The sequence below is a fragment of the Eptesicus fuscus genome, chromosome 22, assembly GCF_027574615.1.
Source record: "Eptesicus fuscus isolate TK198812 chromosome 22, DD_ASM_mEF_20220401, whole genome shotgun sequence".
In the NCBI taxonomy this organism is placed as follows: domain Eukaryota; kingdom Metazoa; phylum Chordata; class Mammalia; order Chiroptera; family Vespertilionidae; genus Eptesicus; species Eptesicus fuscus.
Window position 1 is genome coordinate 38031925 of NC_072494.1, and position 22174 is coordinate 38054098.

At 44.3% G+C, this 22174-nt stretch overlaps 2 protein-coding genes across 2 annotated transcripts; both read left to right on the forward strand.

The window, feature by feature from the left end:
* The first annotated feature begins 8352 nt into the window (after positions 1 to 8352).
* KCNJ10 (potassium inwardly rectifying channel subfamily J member 10) lies at positions 8353 to 9492 on the forward strand. Its single transcript, XM_008154256.3, has one exon. The coding sequence runs from the start codon at positions 8353 to 8355 to the stop codon at positions 9490 to 9492; it is 1140 nt and encodes a 379-aa protein (XP_008152478.1).
* Positions 9493 to 18633: 9141 nt separating this feature from the next.
* Positions 18634 to 20847, forward strand: PIGM (phosphatidylinositol glycan anchor biosynthesis class M). Its single transcript, XM_008154291.3, has one exon. It carries the CDS (start codon positions 18836 to 18838, stop codon positions 20105 to 20107), a length of 1272 nt encoding a protein of 423 aa, XP_008152513.2. The 5' UTR covers positions 18634 to 18835; the 3' UTR covers positions 20108 to 20847.
* Positions 20848 to 22174: the final 1327 nt, after the last annotated feature.

Consider the following 22174-nt stretch of genomic DNA (forward strand, 5'->3'; position numbering starts at 1 on the left):
ATTCTCTGAAGGCACTGCCTGGGATTGGGGCAGAGGAAGGAGCAGTGGTCCTGGTCAGCCCACACAGGCAGGCGTGGTTTCTGGACAGAAGAGAACATCTGACATGGCCCCATCGCTGGGTCCCTCCCTCGCATGGCTGGAAAACACGCAGGGGGATCCAAAGGGCCAGATAGAGGTCACGGCTCCCAGGAAATGCTCTGAAGGCTTTTATCCTTTCTTTTGATCAGACTATGAGAACTTTCCAAACGTTGACACAAGGGAAGAAAAGCCTATTCTTCCCTGGGCCAGGGCCTTGGTGTCAGGCCGAGGCTAGAGGATGGGAGGGAAGGGGATGGAGACCTGAGGGTGGGGGGCAGAGGAACAGTGACTCAGCTGGCCAGGCAGGCCCCGGACACACACACTGCCCTGTTCCCCACCTCAAGATGTGTGTGCATCTGGCTTTATTTCTATTTGTTTATTTCTCTTCAGGGCAGGACAGGAGGGAGATTAATGAAGAAAGACATCAAGTTTGGAAAGAACCCCAAACCCAACTCCATTCATCTTCCAACCTGGAGGCCTTACATAATCCTGCAGAGCTTTTCTTCCTGCCCTCCTCTTAGACCCTCGTTCTCATTTCTTCCTCCCTCTCTCACTGAGAACACTTGAAACCCCAGAAATGCTTCTTTTCAGTCTGCAATGCAAGCTGACCTCCTTCTGGAGGCTTCTAAGGTTGCTATTCAAGTTGGGCTCCATATCCAAAAAAGAGATACATGGGTGGTGAGAGGAGGCTGAGTAGCTGTTTCCTCTCTCCACTGAGGCCAGTGGGAAGGATGGGACCAAACTACAGAGGGAGGGACCCAGGCTGGGCAGAAAGTTTTATGTTTCATTTTTTAAAAAAATAAGTTTTTATTGATTTCAGAGAGAGGAAGGGAGAGGGAAAGAGATAGAAACATCAATGACGAGAGAGAATCATTTATCGGCTGCCTCCTACACACCTCCCTCTGGGGATCAAGACCACAACCCAGGCATGTGGCCTGACTGGGAATCAAACCGTGATCTTCTGGTTCATGGGTCGAAACTCAACCACTGAGCCACACCAGCCCGGCTGGGCATAGAGTTTTAAAGCAGGAAGTGACCTTGATAATCCTTGAACAGTGTCTCCCAAACTGACCCAGCAACTCATTCTGAAAGGCAGAGGAGGGGGAATTACACTCCAAAGGATACAGGTGTGCGCCATAAACTGGACATCTTTAAAATCTGTTTTGCCTCACAAATTATGCAATTTTTTATTCTACTCCATCGTATGTCATTTAATATTCACCTGAAGGCGTAGTAAGGGACTTTGGAGCGCAGCCAGAACCAGGTACGAATCTCAGCTCTGCTGCTTGTAAGTTGTGCCACCTGGGCTCTCTGAACCTGTTTCATCAGTTATCATGAGGAGAAAAACTGTTCTGCAGTTGTTGCAGCAATGAAATATGAAGTGCTGGTCTGGAGCAGACATCAGTAAATGGCACCTCCCGCCTTCTCTCTCATGCCCCCTGGCTGGCCCTGGATTTTCTCCGTTACCCCTTTGCTCACACTGCTCCCTTCCCTGGAAGGGCCTTCTCTTTGACCCCTAAGCCCCAATCTCCATGGGTCCAAATCTTGCTTATCCTTCAGGCCCAGTCCCATTGTCACTTTTCTCTATAAAGTCTTCCCTGCTTGAGACATTCAGATATGCAGGAAAAACTCAACTCCTGGTAGTTACCTTGTTTCCTGGTATAAATGGTGGGTTGTTTGGGGGGAATTATATGCATTAGCATAAAAAAAAAATCACCAACAACCTTGCCTAGTGCCTAGCACAAAATAGGTGTTCAATGAAGACATGTTAATATCCTTCCCAGCCCTGCCCCCTTAAGCTAGATGTCACCTTTCCGTTTGCAAACTTCCCTAGCATTTCTTCTACGGCACTTATCACTTCATGCCTCTTTTATGGTTGCCTCCTTATTAGATTAGAAGGTCCTCAAGGTCAGAATCTATATCTAACTCATCTCCATACTCCAGTGTCTTGTTTCAAATCTGACACCCAGTAGGTGCTAAAAAATTTATGAAAACACAGCTGAAACTGCATGGGTCTTTCTGTGTGGTAGGAAACATCATTACAGATGAGAACATTTGGCTCAATTGTGTATCTATTAGTGTTGATAATTAATTATTGGGTTTCCCTGTGTATAAGGAAAAAGAGAAAACATAAGAAAAACCAAGAGAAGACACACACACAAAAGGGGAACGAGAAGGCCCCAGAGTGAGAGAAGCCCTGGACTAGAGGGAAGTGCGATTCGTCCTACCCAGGACAAGAGCTTCCACACCTCCTTGCCCTACTGTGAGGTGAAGTCCATTCTCAATTCTCTTAGATTGGCCCCTACAGCTGGAGTCGTTGGGGAGCCCCCTTCTGCTCATTCATTCACTCATCAAATACTTCTTGAGCACCTACTATGTGTCATACATTGTGTGAATCATCCATCAGGCTAATCAAAACGTACACATGAATCCTTATTTCAATATGCTTATCTGTAGTAGAAGATGAATGATGTGCCAAATAGATGTGCTATAAACAGTGTAGCCGGATATACAGTTGACCCTTGAACTATGACTGGAAGCCTTACCGATAACATAAACAGCCGACTTACACATATTTTGTATATGTATTATATACGGTATTTTTACAATAAAATAAGCTAGGGAAAAGAAAATGTTAATATATCATAAAAGAAATTACATTTACAGTATTTACTGAAAAACATTCACATATAAGTAGACATATACAATTCAACTCCTTGTTCAAGGCTCAAATGTATTTCTTCTGTTTTTCCTCACCTGAAGATATTTTTCCATTGCTTTTCAGAGAGCTTGGAAGGGAGGGAGGGGAGTGGGGGGGGGGCGGGGGAAAGAGACATTGATGTGAAAGACACATCAACTGGTTGCCTCCCACAAGCGCCCTGACTCAGGGGCGGGGAATGAACTTGAAACCCAGGCACGTGCCCTTGACCAGGAATTGAACCTGCAACCATTCAGTGCATGGACCAATGCTCTAACCATTTAGCAATACGACCAGGGGCAGATTTCATTTTTTACAAAATCTTTATTGTTGAAAGTATTAATATGTCCCTTTCCCCCCATTGACCCCCTTTAGCCTGCCCCCACCCTCCACCCAGAACTTCACCACCCTATCGTCTGTGTCCATGGGTGATGCATATATGCATACAAGTTCTTTGGTTGATCACTTCCCACTCACCCACCCTCCCCTGCCTTCCCTCTGAGATTCCACAGACTGTTAGATTTCCTTTTTTACAGCTGAGTAGTATTCCGTTGTGTAAATGTACCACAGTTTCTTTTAATCTACTCATCTGCCTATGGACACGTGGGCTGCTTCCAAATCTTTGCTATTGTAAGTAATGCTGCAATGAACATAGAGGTGCAAACATTCCTTTGAATTAGTGTTTCGTGTGTCTTTGGATATATTCCTAGAAGTGGAACGGCTGGGTCCATGATGATGTTTTAAAATAGGAATGTGTACAAGACCTTGCTTAGTAAATCCATGCTGGGCTGCAGGCAAGGAGAGAGAGAAAAGACAAACTCTTTTTTTGATGGTCAGGGGAAAATTCAAAGGGGCAACTAACACTTGAGTTCTGCAAGATAAATAGGTCATCCGATAGGCATGAAACGGGGCGATGTGAAAGCAGGTCCAGAAGCAGAAAGGATGAAAGTGATGCTCCTTACAGGGCTGGAGTCCAGAGTCCATGAAGAACAGTGGTAAAGCCAAAAAAGTAGAGACTGAACCAAGAAGGCCTTGGATGCTGTGCTGAGACTTGCAGCTTATCCTAAAAGCAGTGGAGAGCCTTGGGTCACTTTTAGTCTCGAGGCATCAGAGCCGTGCTCTTACTCCAGAGCAGTCCTGTACTCAGGAAAGGTTGATAAACCCATTCATTCTGGAGAATAAATGACTCACCAGCTCTCAGGTAAAGAAAGTGAGCTCTGGGTTATCCACAGGCAAGAAGCAATAGGTGGGGATGGTATTTGCTGAGGGAACATGCTAGATATCACTGCAGGCACGACTGGCCTTTGTTTCAGGGAGAGTCATTCATTTTTTAGAGGAGAAAGAACTAATGTCTATTTCTGTGTGTCTTCAGAATTCTTCAGATCTCTCTGGCATCTGACAGGGGCCGTTTTGGGGGAAACAGCACCCTCTAGAGGACAGAGTGTGGGTGTTTCAGATGGGACAGTAACCACCATTTCCAGAGCTTTGGCCTGCTCCCTTCCCAGGGGTCTGGCCAGCTGGGAGTGGAGTGTAGCTGGTTGTTTATCTGCTTCTGACTCTTCTCACTGCTGAGAACAAAGCTGCTTGGCTGTGGGTGGTGGTACAGCAGCTGGCGGCTGCAGATAACAGCTGGAGGAGGCAGATCTAAAGGCTGGCAACAGCAGGCACAAAGCTGGAGGTGGCAATCACAACAGTTTTAGCCATAGCCCAAATCTCCAGTGCCCACAAGTTAGTAGCCTTAACACTAGCCTCTAGAAGCTCCAGGCTCTGTCTTCTCTGTCTCAGCTGTGATCACCCATACAGGGTACCACAGAGGCACCTCCTGAAAACACAGACCTGGAAGAATGAACCTGGGGAACACAGAAGCAGTTGCTATGACAAAGTTCTGGACCAGGAGCCAAAAGATCAACTCTACCATTAACCTACTTGGGGCAAATTTCTTTGAGCCTTAATTTCTAATGAGGCCTTTCCTATTTACCTCTTGGTGGGGGGTGGATCAAATAACATATTTTATAAATCATAAAGTGATCTGTAATCAGAGGCTATTATTTTGGGAATGATAAGCACGGCTTTCCTTGAGTTCCAAGAGCTTCCATTCCCCCAGATATGTAGAATCTCTGCTCAGCACAAATAAAGCTGGACTTGGATAAAGAATCCCCAAATGTCACCATAGGAAGTGTCTGGGTAGAGATGGGCAGGCATCCTGATCCTCCATGAGTGGAAGCTTAAAGACAATCTTTCAATCTCCCGACCAAAGCTTTCATCTCCTCTAAAGAATCTCTGTAAAGCACTCAGCTAACATATCTTCGAACACCTCCAGGAATAGTGCAATCACTACCTTTTGAGAAGCTCTTTCCATATTTGGATGCACAGGTTGTTAGTATTGTGTCATATCCATATAGAATCTTTCCCCTGTGGTTCGAACTCACTGCTTCTGTTGTTTCTCTCGGAGCTCAAAGAAAAGTCCAAACGCGTTCACGTAGCCGTTCAAACAAAATATTTGCACAAAGCCATCATGTTCCTCAGATAATTTATTTTCCTGATTAAACTTCCATTTCCTTCAACCATTTCTTATATGATGGGTTCTGAATCCTCTCCTATCCTGATTGTTCCTCGATACTCGATAGTGCAGGTGTGGGATAAACAGAGCAGAGCAGATCACTTCCTTATTCTATTTACTTTAATTCAATGAAAGTGGCCTAAGATTGCATTGCTTTTCTGGCAACCAAAACACATAGGTAGTTCATACATGCTTATTTTCTGCCAAAATTTATTTCCATGGTTCTGCTTTCCAGTCCAGAACTTGCTCAGATAATTTTGGACACAAATATGTAACCCAACATTTATCCTTTTTGTTAGATTTGGCCCACTCATCTGTCTTCTTTTGGATCCTAATTCTGCCCCCGACTTTGCATTTGAGATCTGTCCCAGCCTTGTGTCATCTACATAATTGATGGCCATGTGTAAAAGGGCAAGTCCAAAGATAAAGTGTTCTGGTACATCACTAGAAAACTGATTCCAGGCTATCATAATGCACTCACCAGTACCATTTGGTTTTTTATTTTTAACTCACCTACTAGCATACTGTTCATTTTTCTCTGTCATATCCCCAAGGACATGAGATCTTGTAAAAAATCTTGCTTAGATATGCTTTATCTATTGCATTTATCTGATTTGCCAATCTGGTAACCTTGCTATAGAAGGAAATTAGGTTAGTTTGATGTGACTTGTTCTTAGTAACCCACGGTGGGTCCTACTGATAAATGCCTTTCCTCCACCCTACCCAAGTATTCACAATGTTAGTGCTCCATCTAGAATCTTGTCTAGGATCAGTATCTCGCCTGTTTGTCTGTAGTTTGTGAAATGTACCTCATTTTTCTTTTTTTAAAATACATTTTTTGTTGTTGATTTCAGAGAGGGAGGGAAAGGGAGAGATAAAAACATCAATGACGAGAGAGAATCATTGATTGGCTGCCTCCTGCACACCTCTTACTGAGGATCAAGCCTGCAATCTGGGCCTGTGTCCTGACTGGGAATTGAACCGTGATCTGGTTTACAGGTCAATGCTCAACCAATGAGCCACACTGGCCAGCCCCCCCCCCCATTTTTCTTATTGAAAATTAAAATTATGTTCACTCATCCACAGCTTTCCACCACTTCCTCTGTTCTCTAAGAGTTCCTAAAAATCTCTTATAGAGGTTTAACATCTTTTCGAGATTCTGAGGATCAAATGAGAAGGCATACTAATGTATAAACTTTAAAATATATAGATGCAGGCATTGTGGTGATTGTTTCTTTTTTAAAAATATATTTTTTATTGATTTTTACACAGAGGGAGAGGGAGAGTTAGAAACATTGATGAGAGAGAAACATCGGTCAGCTGCCTTCTGCATGCCCCCACTGGGGATCGAGCCTGCAATCAAGGTACATGCCCTTGACTGGAATCAAACTTGGGACCCTTCAATCCGAGGGACAACACTATCCACTGAGCCAAACCAGTTAGAGCGTGATAGTTTCTTAATATTACTACTACTACTACTAAGTACTGAATGGGACTTTATTGGGGACTCTACATAAGAATTCTTCAAACTGCAGAATTATAGAGCTTCCCTTTTGCTCCAAAGTAGCTAAGCGTATTGGGGGAGTGGATGACATGCAGGTCTGGCTGAGAAGTGTCACTTGGGCAAAAGTTCCAGGTGAGTGGGGGCTGGTAAAATGGGCTCCTGGTTGCCTCTGAACCCTCTGGGATTTCCTCCATTGTAATCTCTAATTTAGTGCCTACTTGGGTGGATATATGAATGGACCCAAGTAATTGGTTCTCTAGGCATAAGACCATGGAGAAGATAGAGTAGTGTGAAGAAGAACGATAAAATGCAATGGCTCAGACTTCTCAGAGAGGAGAATGGGATGAGCCTCTCTGTTCTCTAAGGACCAAACTCTGCAGAGACCACTCTCTCAGTCCAGAAGATCTGCTCATCAGCTTCAGAGACAAAGGGCTCATGTGATTAAAAAATTCTCTCTCCCTCTCTGAAATCAGTAAAATATATTTTAAAAAATTCTTTGTCTACTGGAAAAGCACAAGTTAGTTTTGGGGCAGGGGTGCCAGACGCCTTAAATTAAGTGAGCTGTCTTCTATTTCAGAGCCTGTCCCACTTTCTACTATTGGGACATATAGTGATCCAGAATTTAAACTTGTGCAGACATAGCCACTAACACACACTCTTAATCCTCCTACTTCACTCAGTCAAGGCAATTTGCCACCTCCCATCTGGCATTTCTCCCAGTCCTTGGGAAAATGGATTATTGCTTCTCCTCCACCACTGCTTATTTCTTCTACTCTTTCTGTCCTGCCTGTGCTCTTCCTAACACTACCCCAGACCCCAGCCCAGACCAAAGTTCACCAGATGCTAATAGGTGATGATGGTGGTGATACTAATAACTAATACATAGTGAAATGGGCTTGGTGCTTAGAGAGCATCTTGAAGGGTAGAAGAATGGGCTATTTTCAGAGCCAGATGAATATCTTAGTATCAACACTGACTATTGACTTGGGGCTAAGAAAAAAATGAAGAGAGATTAAGGGTATGTGTGCATTAAGGGGGATTGGCCTGCAAGGATCTCAACAGAGTAGTTCTTCTTGCTGATGTTATTCATGAGGGTGAGGAGGGATTTCAAAATTAGAGATCTTCCCAGAATTGGTTTTGTGATGGAGACCAGGAGAGGCCCTCTTTACTCTGGCCCCATCTTAGAGGAACTGTGAATTTAATACTCCTTCCTCTCTGCCTTTCCAAAGAATTACAAATATTAGATTGTATTGTAATTATTTGTTTACTGAACACGTCTTTCTCACTAGACTGCGAGTACTTGGAGAGCAAGGATGATGCTGTTTTCATCTTTGACTCACCAGCACCTTGCACAGTGTCTGGCATACAGCAAGTGCTCAATAAACATTTGCTAATAAGACAACAAACCAGTGGTATCAAAATGAATGTTACTTCTTCCTTCCCAGGGGGTGGTGGCTAGGAGTTGGCTGGATTTCTACAATAACCTCCATTATACTGTCTTGCTCCCTCCAGATGACATCAGTTGCCAAGGTATATTACAGTCAGACCACTCAGACAGAAAGCCGGCCCCTAATGGGCCCAGGGATACGACGGCGAAGAGTTCTGACAAAAGATGGTCGCAGCAATGTGAGAATGGAGCACATTGCTGACAAGCGCTTCCTCTACCTCAAGGACCTGTGGACAACCTTCATCGACATGCAGTGGCGCTACAAGCTTCTGCTCTTCTCTGCGACTTTTGCAGGCACCTGGTTCCTCTTTGGCGTGGTGTGGTATCTGGTAGCTGTGGCCCATGGGGACCTGCTGGAGCTGGGCCCCCCAGCTAACCATACCCCCTGTGTGGTACAGGTGCACACACTCACTGGGGCCTTCCTCTTCTCCCTTGAATCCCAGACCACCATTGGCTATGGCTTCCGCTACATCAGCGAGGAGTGCCCACTGGCCATCGTACTTCTGATTGCCCAGCTAGTGCTCACCACCATCCTGGAAATCTTCATCACAGGTACCTTCCTGGCAAAGATTGCTCGGCCCAAGAAGCGGGCTGAGACAATCCGTTTCAGCCAGCATGCGGTTGTAGCTGCCCACAATGGGAAGCCTTGCCTTATGATTCGAGTTGCCAATATGCGGAAGAGCCTTCTCATTGGCTGCCAGGTGACAGGCAAACTGCTTCAGACCCACCAGACCAAGGAGGGTGAGAACATCCGGCTTAACCAGGTCAATGTGACTTTTCAAGTAGACACGGCCTCTGACAGCCCCTTCCTCATTCTACCCCTTACCTTCTACCATGTGGTAGATGAGACCAGTCCCTTAAAAGACCTCCCCCTTCGCAGTGGTGAGGGCGACTTCGAGCTGGTGCTGATCCTAAGTGGGACAGTGGAATCCACCAGTGCCACCTGCCAAGTGCGTACTTCCTACCTGCCAGAGGAGATCCTTTGGGGCTATGAGTTCACACCTGCCATCTCGCTGTCAGCCAGTGGCAAATACATAGCTGACTTCAGCCTTTTTGACCAAGTTGTGAAGGTGGCTCCTCCTAGTGGCCTACGTGACAGCACTGTATGCTATGGAGACCCTGAAAAGCTCAAGCTGGAGGAGTCACTCAGGGAACAAGCTGAGAAGGAGGGCAGTGCCCTTAGTGTGCGCATCAGCAACGTCTGATACCTTGGTTTCCCAACTCCCTATCCCTCTAGTGTTGCTTCCTTTTTTGGCACTCTGGGTGAGGATATTACCCAGGCTTACTGAAGAGTTCCAGAAGCACCCATTCTCCATTCGCTCTCCTTCAACCCAGTGGCCTGTGGGTAGTCGAGGCCAAATGGAGTCCAATTTTTCCTCCTACTGTCCCCTTTCACCTCACTCAACTTCCACTGCATTATTACCACCCTCCCCCATCCCCCTTAAGCCAGGATGGGGGAAAGAGAGGGAAGATTAAGCTGAAAGGCTTAGAGGCTTCTGGCATGCTTGGAGACTCACATTAGAAGGACCATGCAGTTGGATGGACAGATTCCCTCCGACCTACCACCACCACCACCAGAAATTTTGGTCATTTGAGGCTGGAGTCCCCTCCTTCTCTAACTTTTATCTTACAAGTTCCCTAAGGCAATACTCTGATGGTCCTCTTAAGGTCTGTGTCCTCAGAAATATAGGAATCCGGAATCAATTTATAATGGGGTCTCCACCAACCTGTTGAAAGAAGTCATGGTTTTTCCTGGTGAATTTCTGTTGGCAACTCCTGACTTAACCTAGGACCTTGGTCGCAACCGTTTTTGCTTTTTCTAGTTTCTAAAGTGGACCATCAGGATACCCAGCTATTTCATAGATGCCTCTGCTTCCAGGGAAGTGGGATGACCCAGGAAATAGAAAACTTATAGTCACAACCACCACACCTGCACCCGTCCTGGATTCTGAACTCTTCAGTGTGGAGTGACCACTGCAAGCTATTGTCCAAATCCTTGAACCTGTCCTTCAGGTAGCCCTAAGAGGATTGGTTTCTCTGTGTCCTAGGAATGGGATGCCCCTCACCAATATGTTCCCCTGAAAAAGGCCAGTGCCTAGACTCCATGGTAGGTCTGGAAATGGTGTTCCAAATTACACCGTCCTTGGCTTCTCTTCTTTCCAGCCCAACCCACTCTTCCCTTAATCCCAACACTTCAGAGGGAGGGAAAATGCAAGAGCCTCCCCCTCTTAACACTGATGTTTGACGAAAACTAGACTCACAGAGCAGAGTTCCCAGGAAAGTTAAACCAACCAGACCAAGTAGGATGAGTAAATTATCAGATTTCCAGACTGTTGTATAGAGCCTCTGGGAATTGGGGATGCTTTGTTAAGGTTTGGACAGAAGCACAACTCAGGCTCGCAGAGTTACCCCTCCCAGTTCCCTTCTGAAAAGTGCCAACTATTTCATTAGGTAATGCTGGGAAAGAAGGAAATTATACCTCCTGATTAAATAACCATGGTCTCCCTCAGTCATTCCTGAGACTTGTTATAAAATGAGTATCAATCTCATTTTTACTTTCCTGTGCCATGAGGCCAGTTTCAGGCAAGTTAAAAGGCATACTTTCAGAGATCAGACTCAGGCCATTCCTTGTTTCCTGCTGGGAACTGTGGCAGGGGTCAGGAAGGGCATATGGGCACCAGAACTTTTTCTAATACCCCAAATCCCAAGAGTGCTTCCTGGTCTCATTTAGTACAAAGGGACCCCACCCCCAACCCCAATGGTTTGGTATAGAGTCCCTGGACTCAGCCAATTGTTACAAGCTCTACACTTCTATGGAATCTGTACATACATCTATGTGCAGAGCCTTGCAGAGAAACTCACAAAATTTTGAGGTGGTCTTATGGTCACCAGTTACTACAACTGCACAAGATTCTCTTACATTGATCTCTTCTTGAACTCTAATTATATCTTAAAAATGAAGACCCTTTGTTCTCCATTTACTATAAACCGCCCCCCCCCTCCCTTGTTCTTAAGAAAGAACCAGAAAAACTTGAAAGTCTAAGCAGAATAGAAGGCAAAGAGCCAGTTTCTGGGCTCTCAACTTTATTCAATGTTAGACTTACTGGCTTTCTTCCAGTGGGTAAAGACAAAAAGTACTGCAGCTTGTATATATATGTCTTCTTATCCATTAGCAAGTTAGCCTCCATCCAGTTTCTCCTGCACACAGCTGCTTCCCTTCTGAGGGAATCACTCTCTTCCCACCCCCTGATGTCTATTCTAAGCCCCCAGATTCTCCTCTCATTGAATAACAAAATGAGAATATTTTCTGACTTTTTGATTCTCCTCTATGATCCCAGACTTTGCTCTAAATTGCACTTTAAATCATACTGTCCTTTTAATACAACCTACTTTATTCTCCCATAAGCCCCCCTCCTCTGCCCTCCAGAACAACACCCCCATGGTCAACCCTAAATGGTTCTTTAGACTATAGCCCCCATCTCCTCTGAGCTGAAATCCTCTTTTAGGCTTTAGAAGCAGCCAGGTCTGGTGAGAAATGAGGCCCTTAACCACACCAACCATGGACTTGGCATGTCAGGAGAGCACTAGGCACAGATGTTAAGGGGGGAGATTTTAGAAGATGGGCAAAACAACTGATGAGAGCAAAACAAAAGATGAGAAAGTGCACTACTGAGGAACTTAGTGAAATTGATGAAACCCTTGAGTTTTACATGAGCTTGCAAACAAGAGGCAGGTGGAGGCTCAGGAAATTAGGATATTATATATATGAAAGGTTTATCTAGAGAAACAGATCATATATATATGTATATAGAGAGATGTATGTATATAGGACCATATATACTGAATGTACAGAAAGGAAATGTTCAGAGATTTTAGCACGGGGCAAATATCTTGCTCTGGTTTTGGGGTAGGGCTCCCCAGATTTCCAAACTTAACAGTGATGCTAGTTTTAATATGAAAGTGATCTGAAGAAGGCTTTCAGGTGTGATTATGGCAGAGTGGTGCAAGATTCTCTTCAGAAATAAGAGGCATCCATTGAGGCTTCTGATAAAGCCTGTGTTGCTGATAGGACCAGGGAGACAGGAGGAAAAGGGAGACACTCCATCCATAGAAATCTAGGAGAATCCCTACTTATACTGTGTGCTCCTATCCCCAGAAGTGTCCTGTCTCTGTGCACTTTTAAAATTTTTAAATAAAAGCATCCTCTGTTTCCCTCTCTTGAAGTACACTGAATTTCCTCTTTTTCCACAAGGGTGGGGGCAAATGCAGCTCCAGTCCCTGGAGGCCATGGCTCTTCAACTGCGCAGCTGAAGCCTTTGGTGTGTGGAGGCACTACAGAGGAGCCTTGACCCTAGAATCTAAAGGCCAGCATGAAAGAGGTGTTGGGTCCAAAATATTCCAAAGGCAGAGGCTCGCCCTCTATGTGGCTACAAGAAGCCCAAAGAGAATGCTGCCTGTGCTAGAGGTGTCCTGAGTCCCAGTCCTGGCATTTGGGCATGGGGCGGAGTGCTTTGGCTTTGATGCTTCTGTATGATAATGAGTGGGGTACCAGCTGCCCTAGGGGATTGTGCAGTTACATGAGAGGCTTCTGAGATCCCTACTCTGTGTTTCACCTCATCATTCCCTCAACCTCTGTCAGCTAATAAGACCATCCTGGGATTTCCATAAGACCTTAGCAGAGAAAGGAAGACAGTTTTACTAGTGCTACAAGCCAGGGACACTGCCCCCTCCCCAAGGCTGCTACCCTGGTCCTTCACCTGTGCTATTTAACCTAATTTATTTGTAAAATAACACACGATGTTTGCGGTAAAGTTAGCATGGGCCTCCAGGCTCAGTAATGGCCAACTCTACTGAAGCAAAAGTATCTAGGGATAGTTTTCTCATCCATTGCATTCAAAACTAAAGTAGGTCAAATTTACCTAGAAAAGAGATGTGTGAGATTTTTTTGATTTATTTTTGTCTGTTCAGAACAAGCTACTAAATAAAATGGATGAATCTCTGTTCTTCACTCTAGCTTTTTTCGGAAATCCAAACCAATCTATGATTAAGGCCTGAACTCACAGGCCTACCTGGAAAGAAGACTGGATGTGGCTGTGCTGGAAGAACTTATAATCATGTGGCCACACCTATTCCCTTCATTGCTAACATCCATTCCCACTACACCTTTCCTATACCTTCCCTCATTAACTTTAGGGTCCTTTAGTAAGTACCTTTCAAATTCAGTTTTTAAAGGACAAGATTTTTTTAAGACCCAGAAATCTGAAAACTGGCTCCGCTTAATCCAGGGAAGTCAAGTTGCTTTGGGTCCTGGGTACTGTCCCTTTGCCAGTGAACACATGCCCAATTTCCCTTCCATATTACCATAGAGACATTCCTCAAGGCTCTATAAGCCCATTCAATTAATTGTTGGGTATTTCTTCCCCCAACTCTCAAAGAAATGGATTTCCCTCCTATTCGTATCTGTCACTAACCTGAAAAAGGCCTGGTTCAATATCTAGTCCTAAATTCTCTCTGACAAAAGCAACAGATACCAGTCACTGACTCTTGTTCCCCAGAAACGGAAAGGCCGAGGAGAAAATTGGGACTCTTATCATCATCAATAAAATACTTATCTACAGTTGGAAAACACTAGTTCACAGAGTCATACGACATATGTGATATATAAGATATATGAAATACAGTCCCTTAAAGTTTAAGAAACTTACAAACTTGTGAGGAGGGCAAGCTAAAATAACAAGTAGCATACACTAAGGGCCAGATATACCATTAACAACATGTTCCAAATAGTGAGATCTCTATGGAAAACATTTCACAGGGACAGGTACTAGGCAAGAGATGGTATCAATCTAATAGTTCTGGTTAGAACACATTTGACACAAGAGTCAAGAAAAATCAGCAAATACTGAGTTCCTGTTAGGTGGAAGTATCATTCAAGTAATAAAGAAATAAAAGACATGATACACACCATAAAGGAATGTACAATCATATTAGAATTTGCACCTGCTTCTATGAAACAATCCCTTGGTAACGCTTACTATGCCCATCTTAGACCAATCCCATTAAAAGCTATGATTACACCCTGTATTCCTCTTTCATAGTTCTTACCACAGCTGCAATTTTACGTTACTTGTAAATTTATTTGCCTGATGTTTGTTTTGCTCAGACATTAAATGCCATGTAACTGGGATTCATGTCAGTATTTGATCACATGAACCTAGTGACCAAGGTGACCAAGCCCAGCACTTAGCACAGCACCTGCCATGTATGATGCTCAACAAAAGCAGCAAAAGAAGAGGAGGAAGGGAAGGAACTTGCCTAAAGTTCACACAACTAGTATACCACAGAGTTAGTATATCTGTTAGTCAATCATAAAAGATTTGTATATTTCATAAGGCATGGCATAATCAGCTATTAAAAAAAATAGAACAGACAATAACACTACTGTTTGGGAGAGAGATAATTTCCACTTGTTAAGGTCTGGGAAGAGTTTACAGAGGAGTTGAGGTTGGAGTTTAGCATTAAAGGACAAATAGTAAATAAATGAAGAGAAGTACAATTCCTTGTAGGTAGTACAGCATGAGCAAAAGTACTGTAGGAAAAAAGCACAAGGCATATTTAATGGGTGGCTAATAAACCTAGAATTAAGGGTTTTATAGGTGAATAGGTTGCAAGGTAGGATAATGGAAGGATTAAATGTCAGGTTACATATTTTATTATTTTTTCATAGGCAGCTGGGAGATATTGAAGATTTTTGACAAAGGACAGTCTAATTACAGTAATGATTGTGCATATCAATCTGGCAGTAGAATCTCGAGACAGGAGATACTAAACCAGTTAAGAGACTTGCAAAAGATTGGGGGGAAATGTAATTGTCACAGATCCTGCAATCGTACAGGTATTCAATCATTAAATGAGTTGTGGAAGGCCTGGACTAAGGATGCTGAGCATAAAAATTAGAAACAGATTCAAAAGAAATTACAAAGTAGGAAATATAAGCAAAAAAAGAGATTTAATCAGTCGGGGTTTTAGCTGGAAACAGATGGCACACTCAAAGGGCTAACTGGACATGGTTTAATGAAGGGATTATTTACAAAGGTGTGGCGAGGGTTAATAAACCAAAAAAGGAATAGTGAAGCATCCAGGGACTCACAACAGTAAGAAGCCTTTACCTGTTTTAAACCTAAAGAGATAGTTACTGGAAGAGTGAGAGTTGTAGCCAAGGGAGAGGGCTATAGCTGCAGTGGAAGCCATGGCCTTAGGTAGAGGAACTCAGCCACTAACAAAGATCTGCTAGTGCCTCTCACTGATTGACCTGTACTAATAGGAAGCCAGAGCACAAGGAAGCCTATGTGATGCTGCCCACAGAGGTTAACCACGTACAGCACAGACAGGACAAAAGGGTGGAGAGTAGATCTGAAAAGGTAATGAGAGCATATACAGCAGTGACCAAGGTCAAGGTCCTGGCTAAGGATGCTAGGGGTGAGCTATCCATGTCTGTGCTTTCCCTAGCCATTCAAAATGAATGGAAGCCAAAATAAATGAGAGGCAGACAGTGAAAGGTGGAATTAGGAAGAGACAATGAACAGTTAAGCATATGAAAAAATGTAGCTTTTTCAGGGAGAGGTAAGAAAATAGAATTCCTAAGCCCAATGCAAAAAGCTCAATATGGGGTCCTTAGACTCTGTGAACGTCTCTTACCTAGAAATAGTAATGAAAATCAAGCTGCCCTGTCCAATTTATTTAATTGGATTCCAGTCTCTTCTTCATTCCCACTACTATCGACAACTGACATCTTTAGACTTCAGGGATCCCAAATTTAGTTTCTTTAGATTGTTTCTTGATCTGCCCAAATTAGGTGTCTCCCAACTCTTTATTAAGTCAGCTCTCTAGAGACAAATTGGCTGAGGCCTTTCTACCATACCACCTACACCAACCTAGCCAGTGGAACCCTTACTTACTTAACCCTCAGATATCTACTTCCCATATCCTCTACTTTCTGAAACTAAGTCTCATATTTCTGGCAGAGGAATTGAATAAATCAGAGATAGAGTCACAGAGAAACTATCAAAAAGATTCAGACAAGAGATCAATGAGAGGAGGCAGAGAAGAAAATCAGAATTCATCAACATTTTATTTGCAGGTTAGCTACACAGTGATTAAGAATAGTCTGGGGGGAAAATAAAAGAATAGTCTGGGCCAGACAGACCTCCTTTTGAATCCCAGCTCTGTCACTAGTTCATTGTGTGACTTAGGATCATTACTTAATATCCATAAGCCTTAATTTCTTCATTTGTAAAGGTCAAAATATCTATCATACATTTTAAGTAATTAGCACAATGCCTGGCACATTGCAAATAATTCCTCAACCAAGCTGGCTATTAGAAATCATCATTACCATTATTATTCTTTAAATGGTATCCTCATATATATGGCTATTATAATGCAAAAAAAGGAAAAGTAATTATCAATATAGGGCATATAATTATACGAAGGCACATAAAAGGGCAGAGATATAAGAATATGAATATGAAATATATGGTTCTTCCAAAGTATAAATTGTATGCTGGATGAATGGAGGGTATTCCTGGGAGCTGCATGCTCAGACTGGATAGAATATTCTATTCTCCTCATCCTAGTTTAGAAGACTTGCCCTAGGAAAGAGGATGCCTGTAAAATCAAGTAAATCGGTATTTACTGAACATTTACCATCTGCCTGAGACTGCAATGAATAATGGAAAAATTAAGGATAAGATAAAATTTCTAACCTCAAAACCCCTACAATCTCATTGATAGGGTTATGAATACAATCTAAAGTAAATTATGAAATTCTACAATCTATAATAAAAGTATAATATGCAAATCAACTGAATGGCCAAACAGCAGAATGACCATCTGGATGACCACGCCTGACACCCACTGGCTCCAGGCCAGCCAAAGCAGGTGCGATGCAATTGGTTGGGGGCCCAGCCATCGCCTCATGATCGCCCTGCAGAGGGAGGCCCAGGTTACCCCATGGCAGTGCTGAGGCGGGTGGGCAGGGCCTCCCTCTGTGGGCAATGGTGGAGCCCTGGCCAGGTGGGCGGGGCCTACCTCTTTGGGGCAATTGATCTTGGGGCTCCCGGACTGTGAGAGGGCACAGGTCCGGCTGTGGGACAACCCCCCCCCCCCCCCAGTGCACTAATTTCGTGCACCAGGCCTCTAGTACAGACTATAAGTGGAGTAAATGCCCACAGAAGGGAAACAGCTAAAGGATTAAAGTCCTTCGTGAGAAATGCATAGTAGGGTTGAAGTGGGTGGGTGAAGGGGGCAGAACTTGACCTAGGTAAAGGATATTTCAGAGAAAAGGACTGGGAGTTGGGAGCACTTCAAGCATGCCACTCTAGAAGTATTTTGGTAATAGGAACATGTGTTAGATGCTGAGGTACAAAAAAGGACAAAATAATCTCTGACCTCAAAGAATTCAAAGTGTCCCGAAGGAAAACTAGGAAGGCAAAGTACAAAAAATCAGTTATCACAAAGCAATGTGACAAATACTACAATGAAGGATGGTCATTCCAAAACGGAGTTCTGGAGCATTGGGACAGCAGGCACTGGACAAGACTTTTATGTAGCAGGGCAGGATCGTCTGTGTAAATGATTTTCTAGAGCTTACAGGCCCTCTGCCCTTGTCCATCTACCCTCAGTTAACGGGGAGAGGACTGCCCTTTAAATAATATTACCTGGCTGAGAGCCAGGATATTCCTTTAGGAAGTAACACGTGAGTCGAGGTCTGAAGGATGAAGTAGTGACGGGGAGGGGAAGGCAATCTTGGTGGAAAGAATAGCCAATACAGTGGCGCTTAAGAGCCTGACAGAGTTTAGGAAGGACGAGGACTCCCCGTCCTTCTCACCCCTCCATCTAGGGTTGCCTGAGTTCGAATTTAGGTAAGAAACTGATAATTTCAAAATACTTGTAAGTATGTCCAATACTGCGTGGGACGTACGCTCCGGGCTCCCTACAACTCCTCCCCGTCCTGGGGCTCACAAACCCCTGGGACCCGGGAGCGGGCGGAGGAAAGCACGAGGAACTAGCACAGGTTTAACTCTCCCTCACTCCATCTTTCACGCTCCGGTTTCCTGCCCAGGCCCGAGGAGTTTAGCTCACAGCTCGCCCCGCTCCGGTGGTCTGGCTCCGCCGACTGAAGTTAGGGCGGGAAGAGAGAAGGGCTCACTCACACAAGAAACACCAACTCCGCCCCGGCGGCGAGCGGAAGTCGCCTTTCCCCAGGACCAGAAGTCCCGCCCCTTCCGGAGGAGGGCCTAAAGCAAGGCAGCCAATCCAGAGGAAGGAAATACTCTGGCTGGGGCGACGGAGAACTGGGCCGGGGGCTCGCGACCGGAAGCAGCCGGGGGGGGCGTGCCTCACGCTGGAAGTGCTCGCCGGCGCGCTGGCTCCACCGCTTCGGTGGTGGGAGATGCGCGGGCGGCCGCGGGCGAGGAGCCGGGTCGGAGGCCGGCAGTCCGGAGGCAGTTCGGCTCTGGGGCGGCGCGGCTGCCCCGCCGTCAGACCATGGCCCCGACCAAGCCGTGGGGGGAGTGGTTCCTGAGCCTGCGGGTGACCCCCGCCGGGTTGTTCGGCGTGGCCTTCCTCGCCCGAGTCGCGCTGGTTTTCTACGGGGTCTTCCAGGACCGCACGCTGCTCGTGAGGTACACGGACATCGACTACCAGGTCTTCACGGACGCCGCGCGCTTCGTCACCGAGGGGCGCTCCCCTTACCTGAGGGCGACCTACCGATACACTCCCCTGCTCGGGTGGCTCCTCACCCCCAACATCTACCTCAGCGAACTCTTTGGAAAGTTCCTCTTCATCGGCTGCGACCTCCTCACGGCTTTCCTCGCCTACCGCCTGCTGCTGCTCAGGGGGCTGGGGCGCCGCCAGGCGTGCGGGTACTGTGTCTTCTGGCTGCTCAACCCGCTCCCCATGGCGGTGTCCAGCCGAGGCAACGCCGACTCGCTGGTCGCCTCGCTGGTGCTGGCGACCCTGTACCTCCTGGAAAAAAGACTCGTCGCGGCCGCCGCGGTGTTCTATGGGTTCGCGGTGCACATGAAGATCTATCCCGTGACCTACGTCCTTCCCATAGTCCTCCACTTGCTCCCAGAGCGCCACCAGGACCCTGGCCTCTGTCCCTCCCGCCATTGCCTCCAGGCTGGTTTGTCCGAATTCCTGAAGAGGCTGTGGAGTCGGGCTGTGCTGCTCTTCGTAGCAGTCGCTGGACTCACCTTTGTTGCCCTGAGTTTGGGTTTTTACTATAAGTACGGCTGGGAATTTTTGGAGCACACCTACCTTTACCACCTGACCAGGCGGGACATACGCCACAACTTCTCTCCATACTTCTACATGCTGTACTTGACCGCGGAGAGCACGTGGAGTGTCTCCCTGGGCATCGCTGCGTTCCTGCCCCAGGTCATCCTGCTTTCAGCAGCGTCTTTCGCCTATTACAGAGACCTTGTCTTCTGTTGTTTCCTTCATACGTCCATTTTCGTGACGTTTAACAAAGTCTGCACCTCCCAGTACTTCCTTTGGTACCTCTGCCTGCTGCCCCTGGTGATGCCACTAGTGAGAATGCCTTGGAAGAGAGCGGTGGTTCTCCTACTGCTGTGGTTTGTAGGGCAGGCCTTATGGCTGGCACCTGCATATGTTCTTGAGTTTCAAGGAAAGAACACCTTTTTGTTTATCTGGTTAGCTGGCTTGTTCTTCCTTCTTATCAACTGTTCCATCCTAATTCAAATCATTTCCCACTACAAGGAGGAACCCCTGGCAGAGAGACTCAAATATGACTAGCATATGCTCCAATTCTTCCGCCACTTCCATCTCTTACATTCCGATTGTTCTGAATGGACCAGAAGAGAGCTTTGGAAGAATTTTGAACATCCTAAGCACTCCAGTGAAAGTTCAGTTTGGAGCATAATACCAGTTCCAACAAATTAAGATAAACGTTTACCTTATGTATAAAGGGGACTGAGTAATTGGGGTCCACCTTTAGGAAATGGAAGGGCTGTTTGAAAATGGAAGGGCTGATTAAACTTTCAGATGTTAAAAGGTTTGTTTGTTTTTTAGAAAAATACAGGGATGTAGTCAGACACATAAAGTCTAAGCCAGTGTTTGTTCCAGTTATACTATGCTACTGTCAGAAGCAGTCTTATCTTTTAACCCCCACTTTTTTTCCACCTAAAGCTCTCACGATAGCTGTGAAAACTCACAAAATGTTCCTAAAGTACAGATTTTAAATATGAATTCTTAAGTACAGTACTGTGTTTAGGTTAGCAAAGTGAATTCTGTATTAATGGGGGCTTAGAAGATAAAGAATCCAAAGAATTTAAATTGTAATCATATTTCATGTACAGGTATTCTTTTTATAGCTTAGTTTTTCAACACTTAGTCCCCTTGGGATTAGATTACATTTTGGTTTTATACCAAAGGGATTAAATTTAAATTCATCCATTTTTAAATTGGAATTATTATATATCTTAAAATAGCCTTTTGTTTTTGAGGTCTATAAACTAGTAGGACATTTTAGTGTTCTCTTGTACCTTTTGTTTTTAATTTTCTGATTATTAAAAAATATTTTTCATTTAGAATTTAAGCGTTATCTATATTGTAAAAATGAACATTGGTAGATTTTAGGTGATTAAAAATCATATTATTAGCAAGACATTTCCCAGCTTAAAAGTACCCCAATTATGAAAATTCCATAATAGAGACCTGCACGAGAGGCTCCTGGAAAGTATAAGAAGCATCCTAAATGTCCATTAGTCTCAGACCAGGAAATTGAGGGACAGAGAGTGGAAATGAGGCTTTGCAGATCCATTTCCCTTATTACTACAATATTTCTGGGATAAAAATGCTTTCTGAGTTTCAACCAATCACCCTTAAAAACTTTTTTTTTAATTGATTAAGATATTACATATGTGTCCTCATTCCCCCCCCCCCCCCCCCCCATTTTGGCCCCTCTCCCTCATGCCCTTACCCCCTGGTGTCTGTGTCCATTGGTTATGCTTATATGCATGCATACAAGTCCTTTGGTTGATCTCTTCCCCCAAAACTTTTTTTTTTTTTTTTAACATAGCCCATTAGGTTGGGGATTCCCTAACACTAACCTGCAATGGTAATATATGAGTTTGATTTTATGATTTTGATTTTCAAAGATGAGTATTTTAACAACATTGTTCTTTCACAGTAGACAACAACAACAAACACAAAATCCCTCCAGAGTTGTATATTGTATGTCAGGCCAGGCCTAAAAAAGCCTTTGAGAACAAGATGTCTGTAGGCTGTCATAACTAAGAATTCTATTACTAGCAGCGTTTTGATGGATATCTTTTGAGACCTGCTATTAGAAAAAGGGAAGAATGTTGGCTTTGTATGGGTTGCTGTTTTTGTGAAAATAACAGACAACTGAGGACTGTGACCTTTCTTATATCTAGTCTTATATCCTACATTAGGTATTATCTTACAGTCTCTTAGTATATGACTGCTCACTAGTGACCTTCCAGCCAGGTCATTTTTAACTTCTTTTTTTTTTTTCATTCTTTTATAATAGTAATTAAAATATTTTTGGTAGAACTGGCAGGGAAAGGGGTGGGTAACAGAATTTTAACATCCTAATATAATTATCTTTTTGGTATTCCTGACTTTTAAAATAGTCACATTTACTTATTAATTTTCTTTTTACTTTAACATTTTTATTGTGGCTTACTCTTCATAACTACATTGAAATGACAAGGAAGTTAACTTTGTAAATGCATCATTCTTATACTATGAGACCTCTAAGATTACTTTTAATATTCTAAATAAGACTTTAAACATTTTTCACATTCTTAGAAGTCAGTAGAGTTCTGTTAGGGTCTT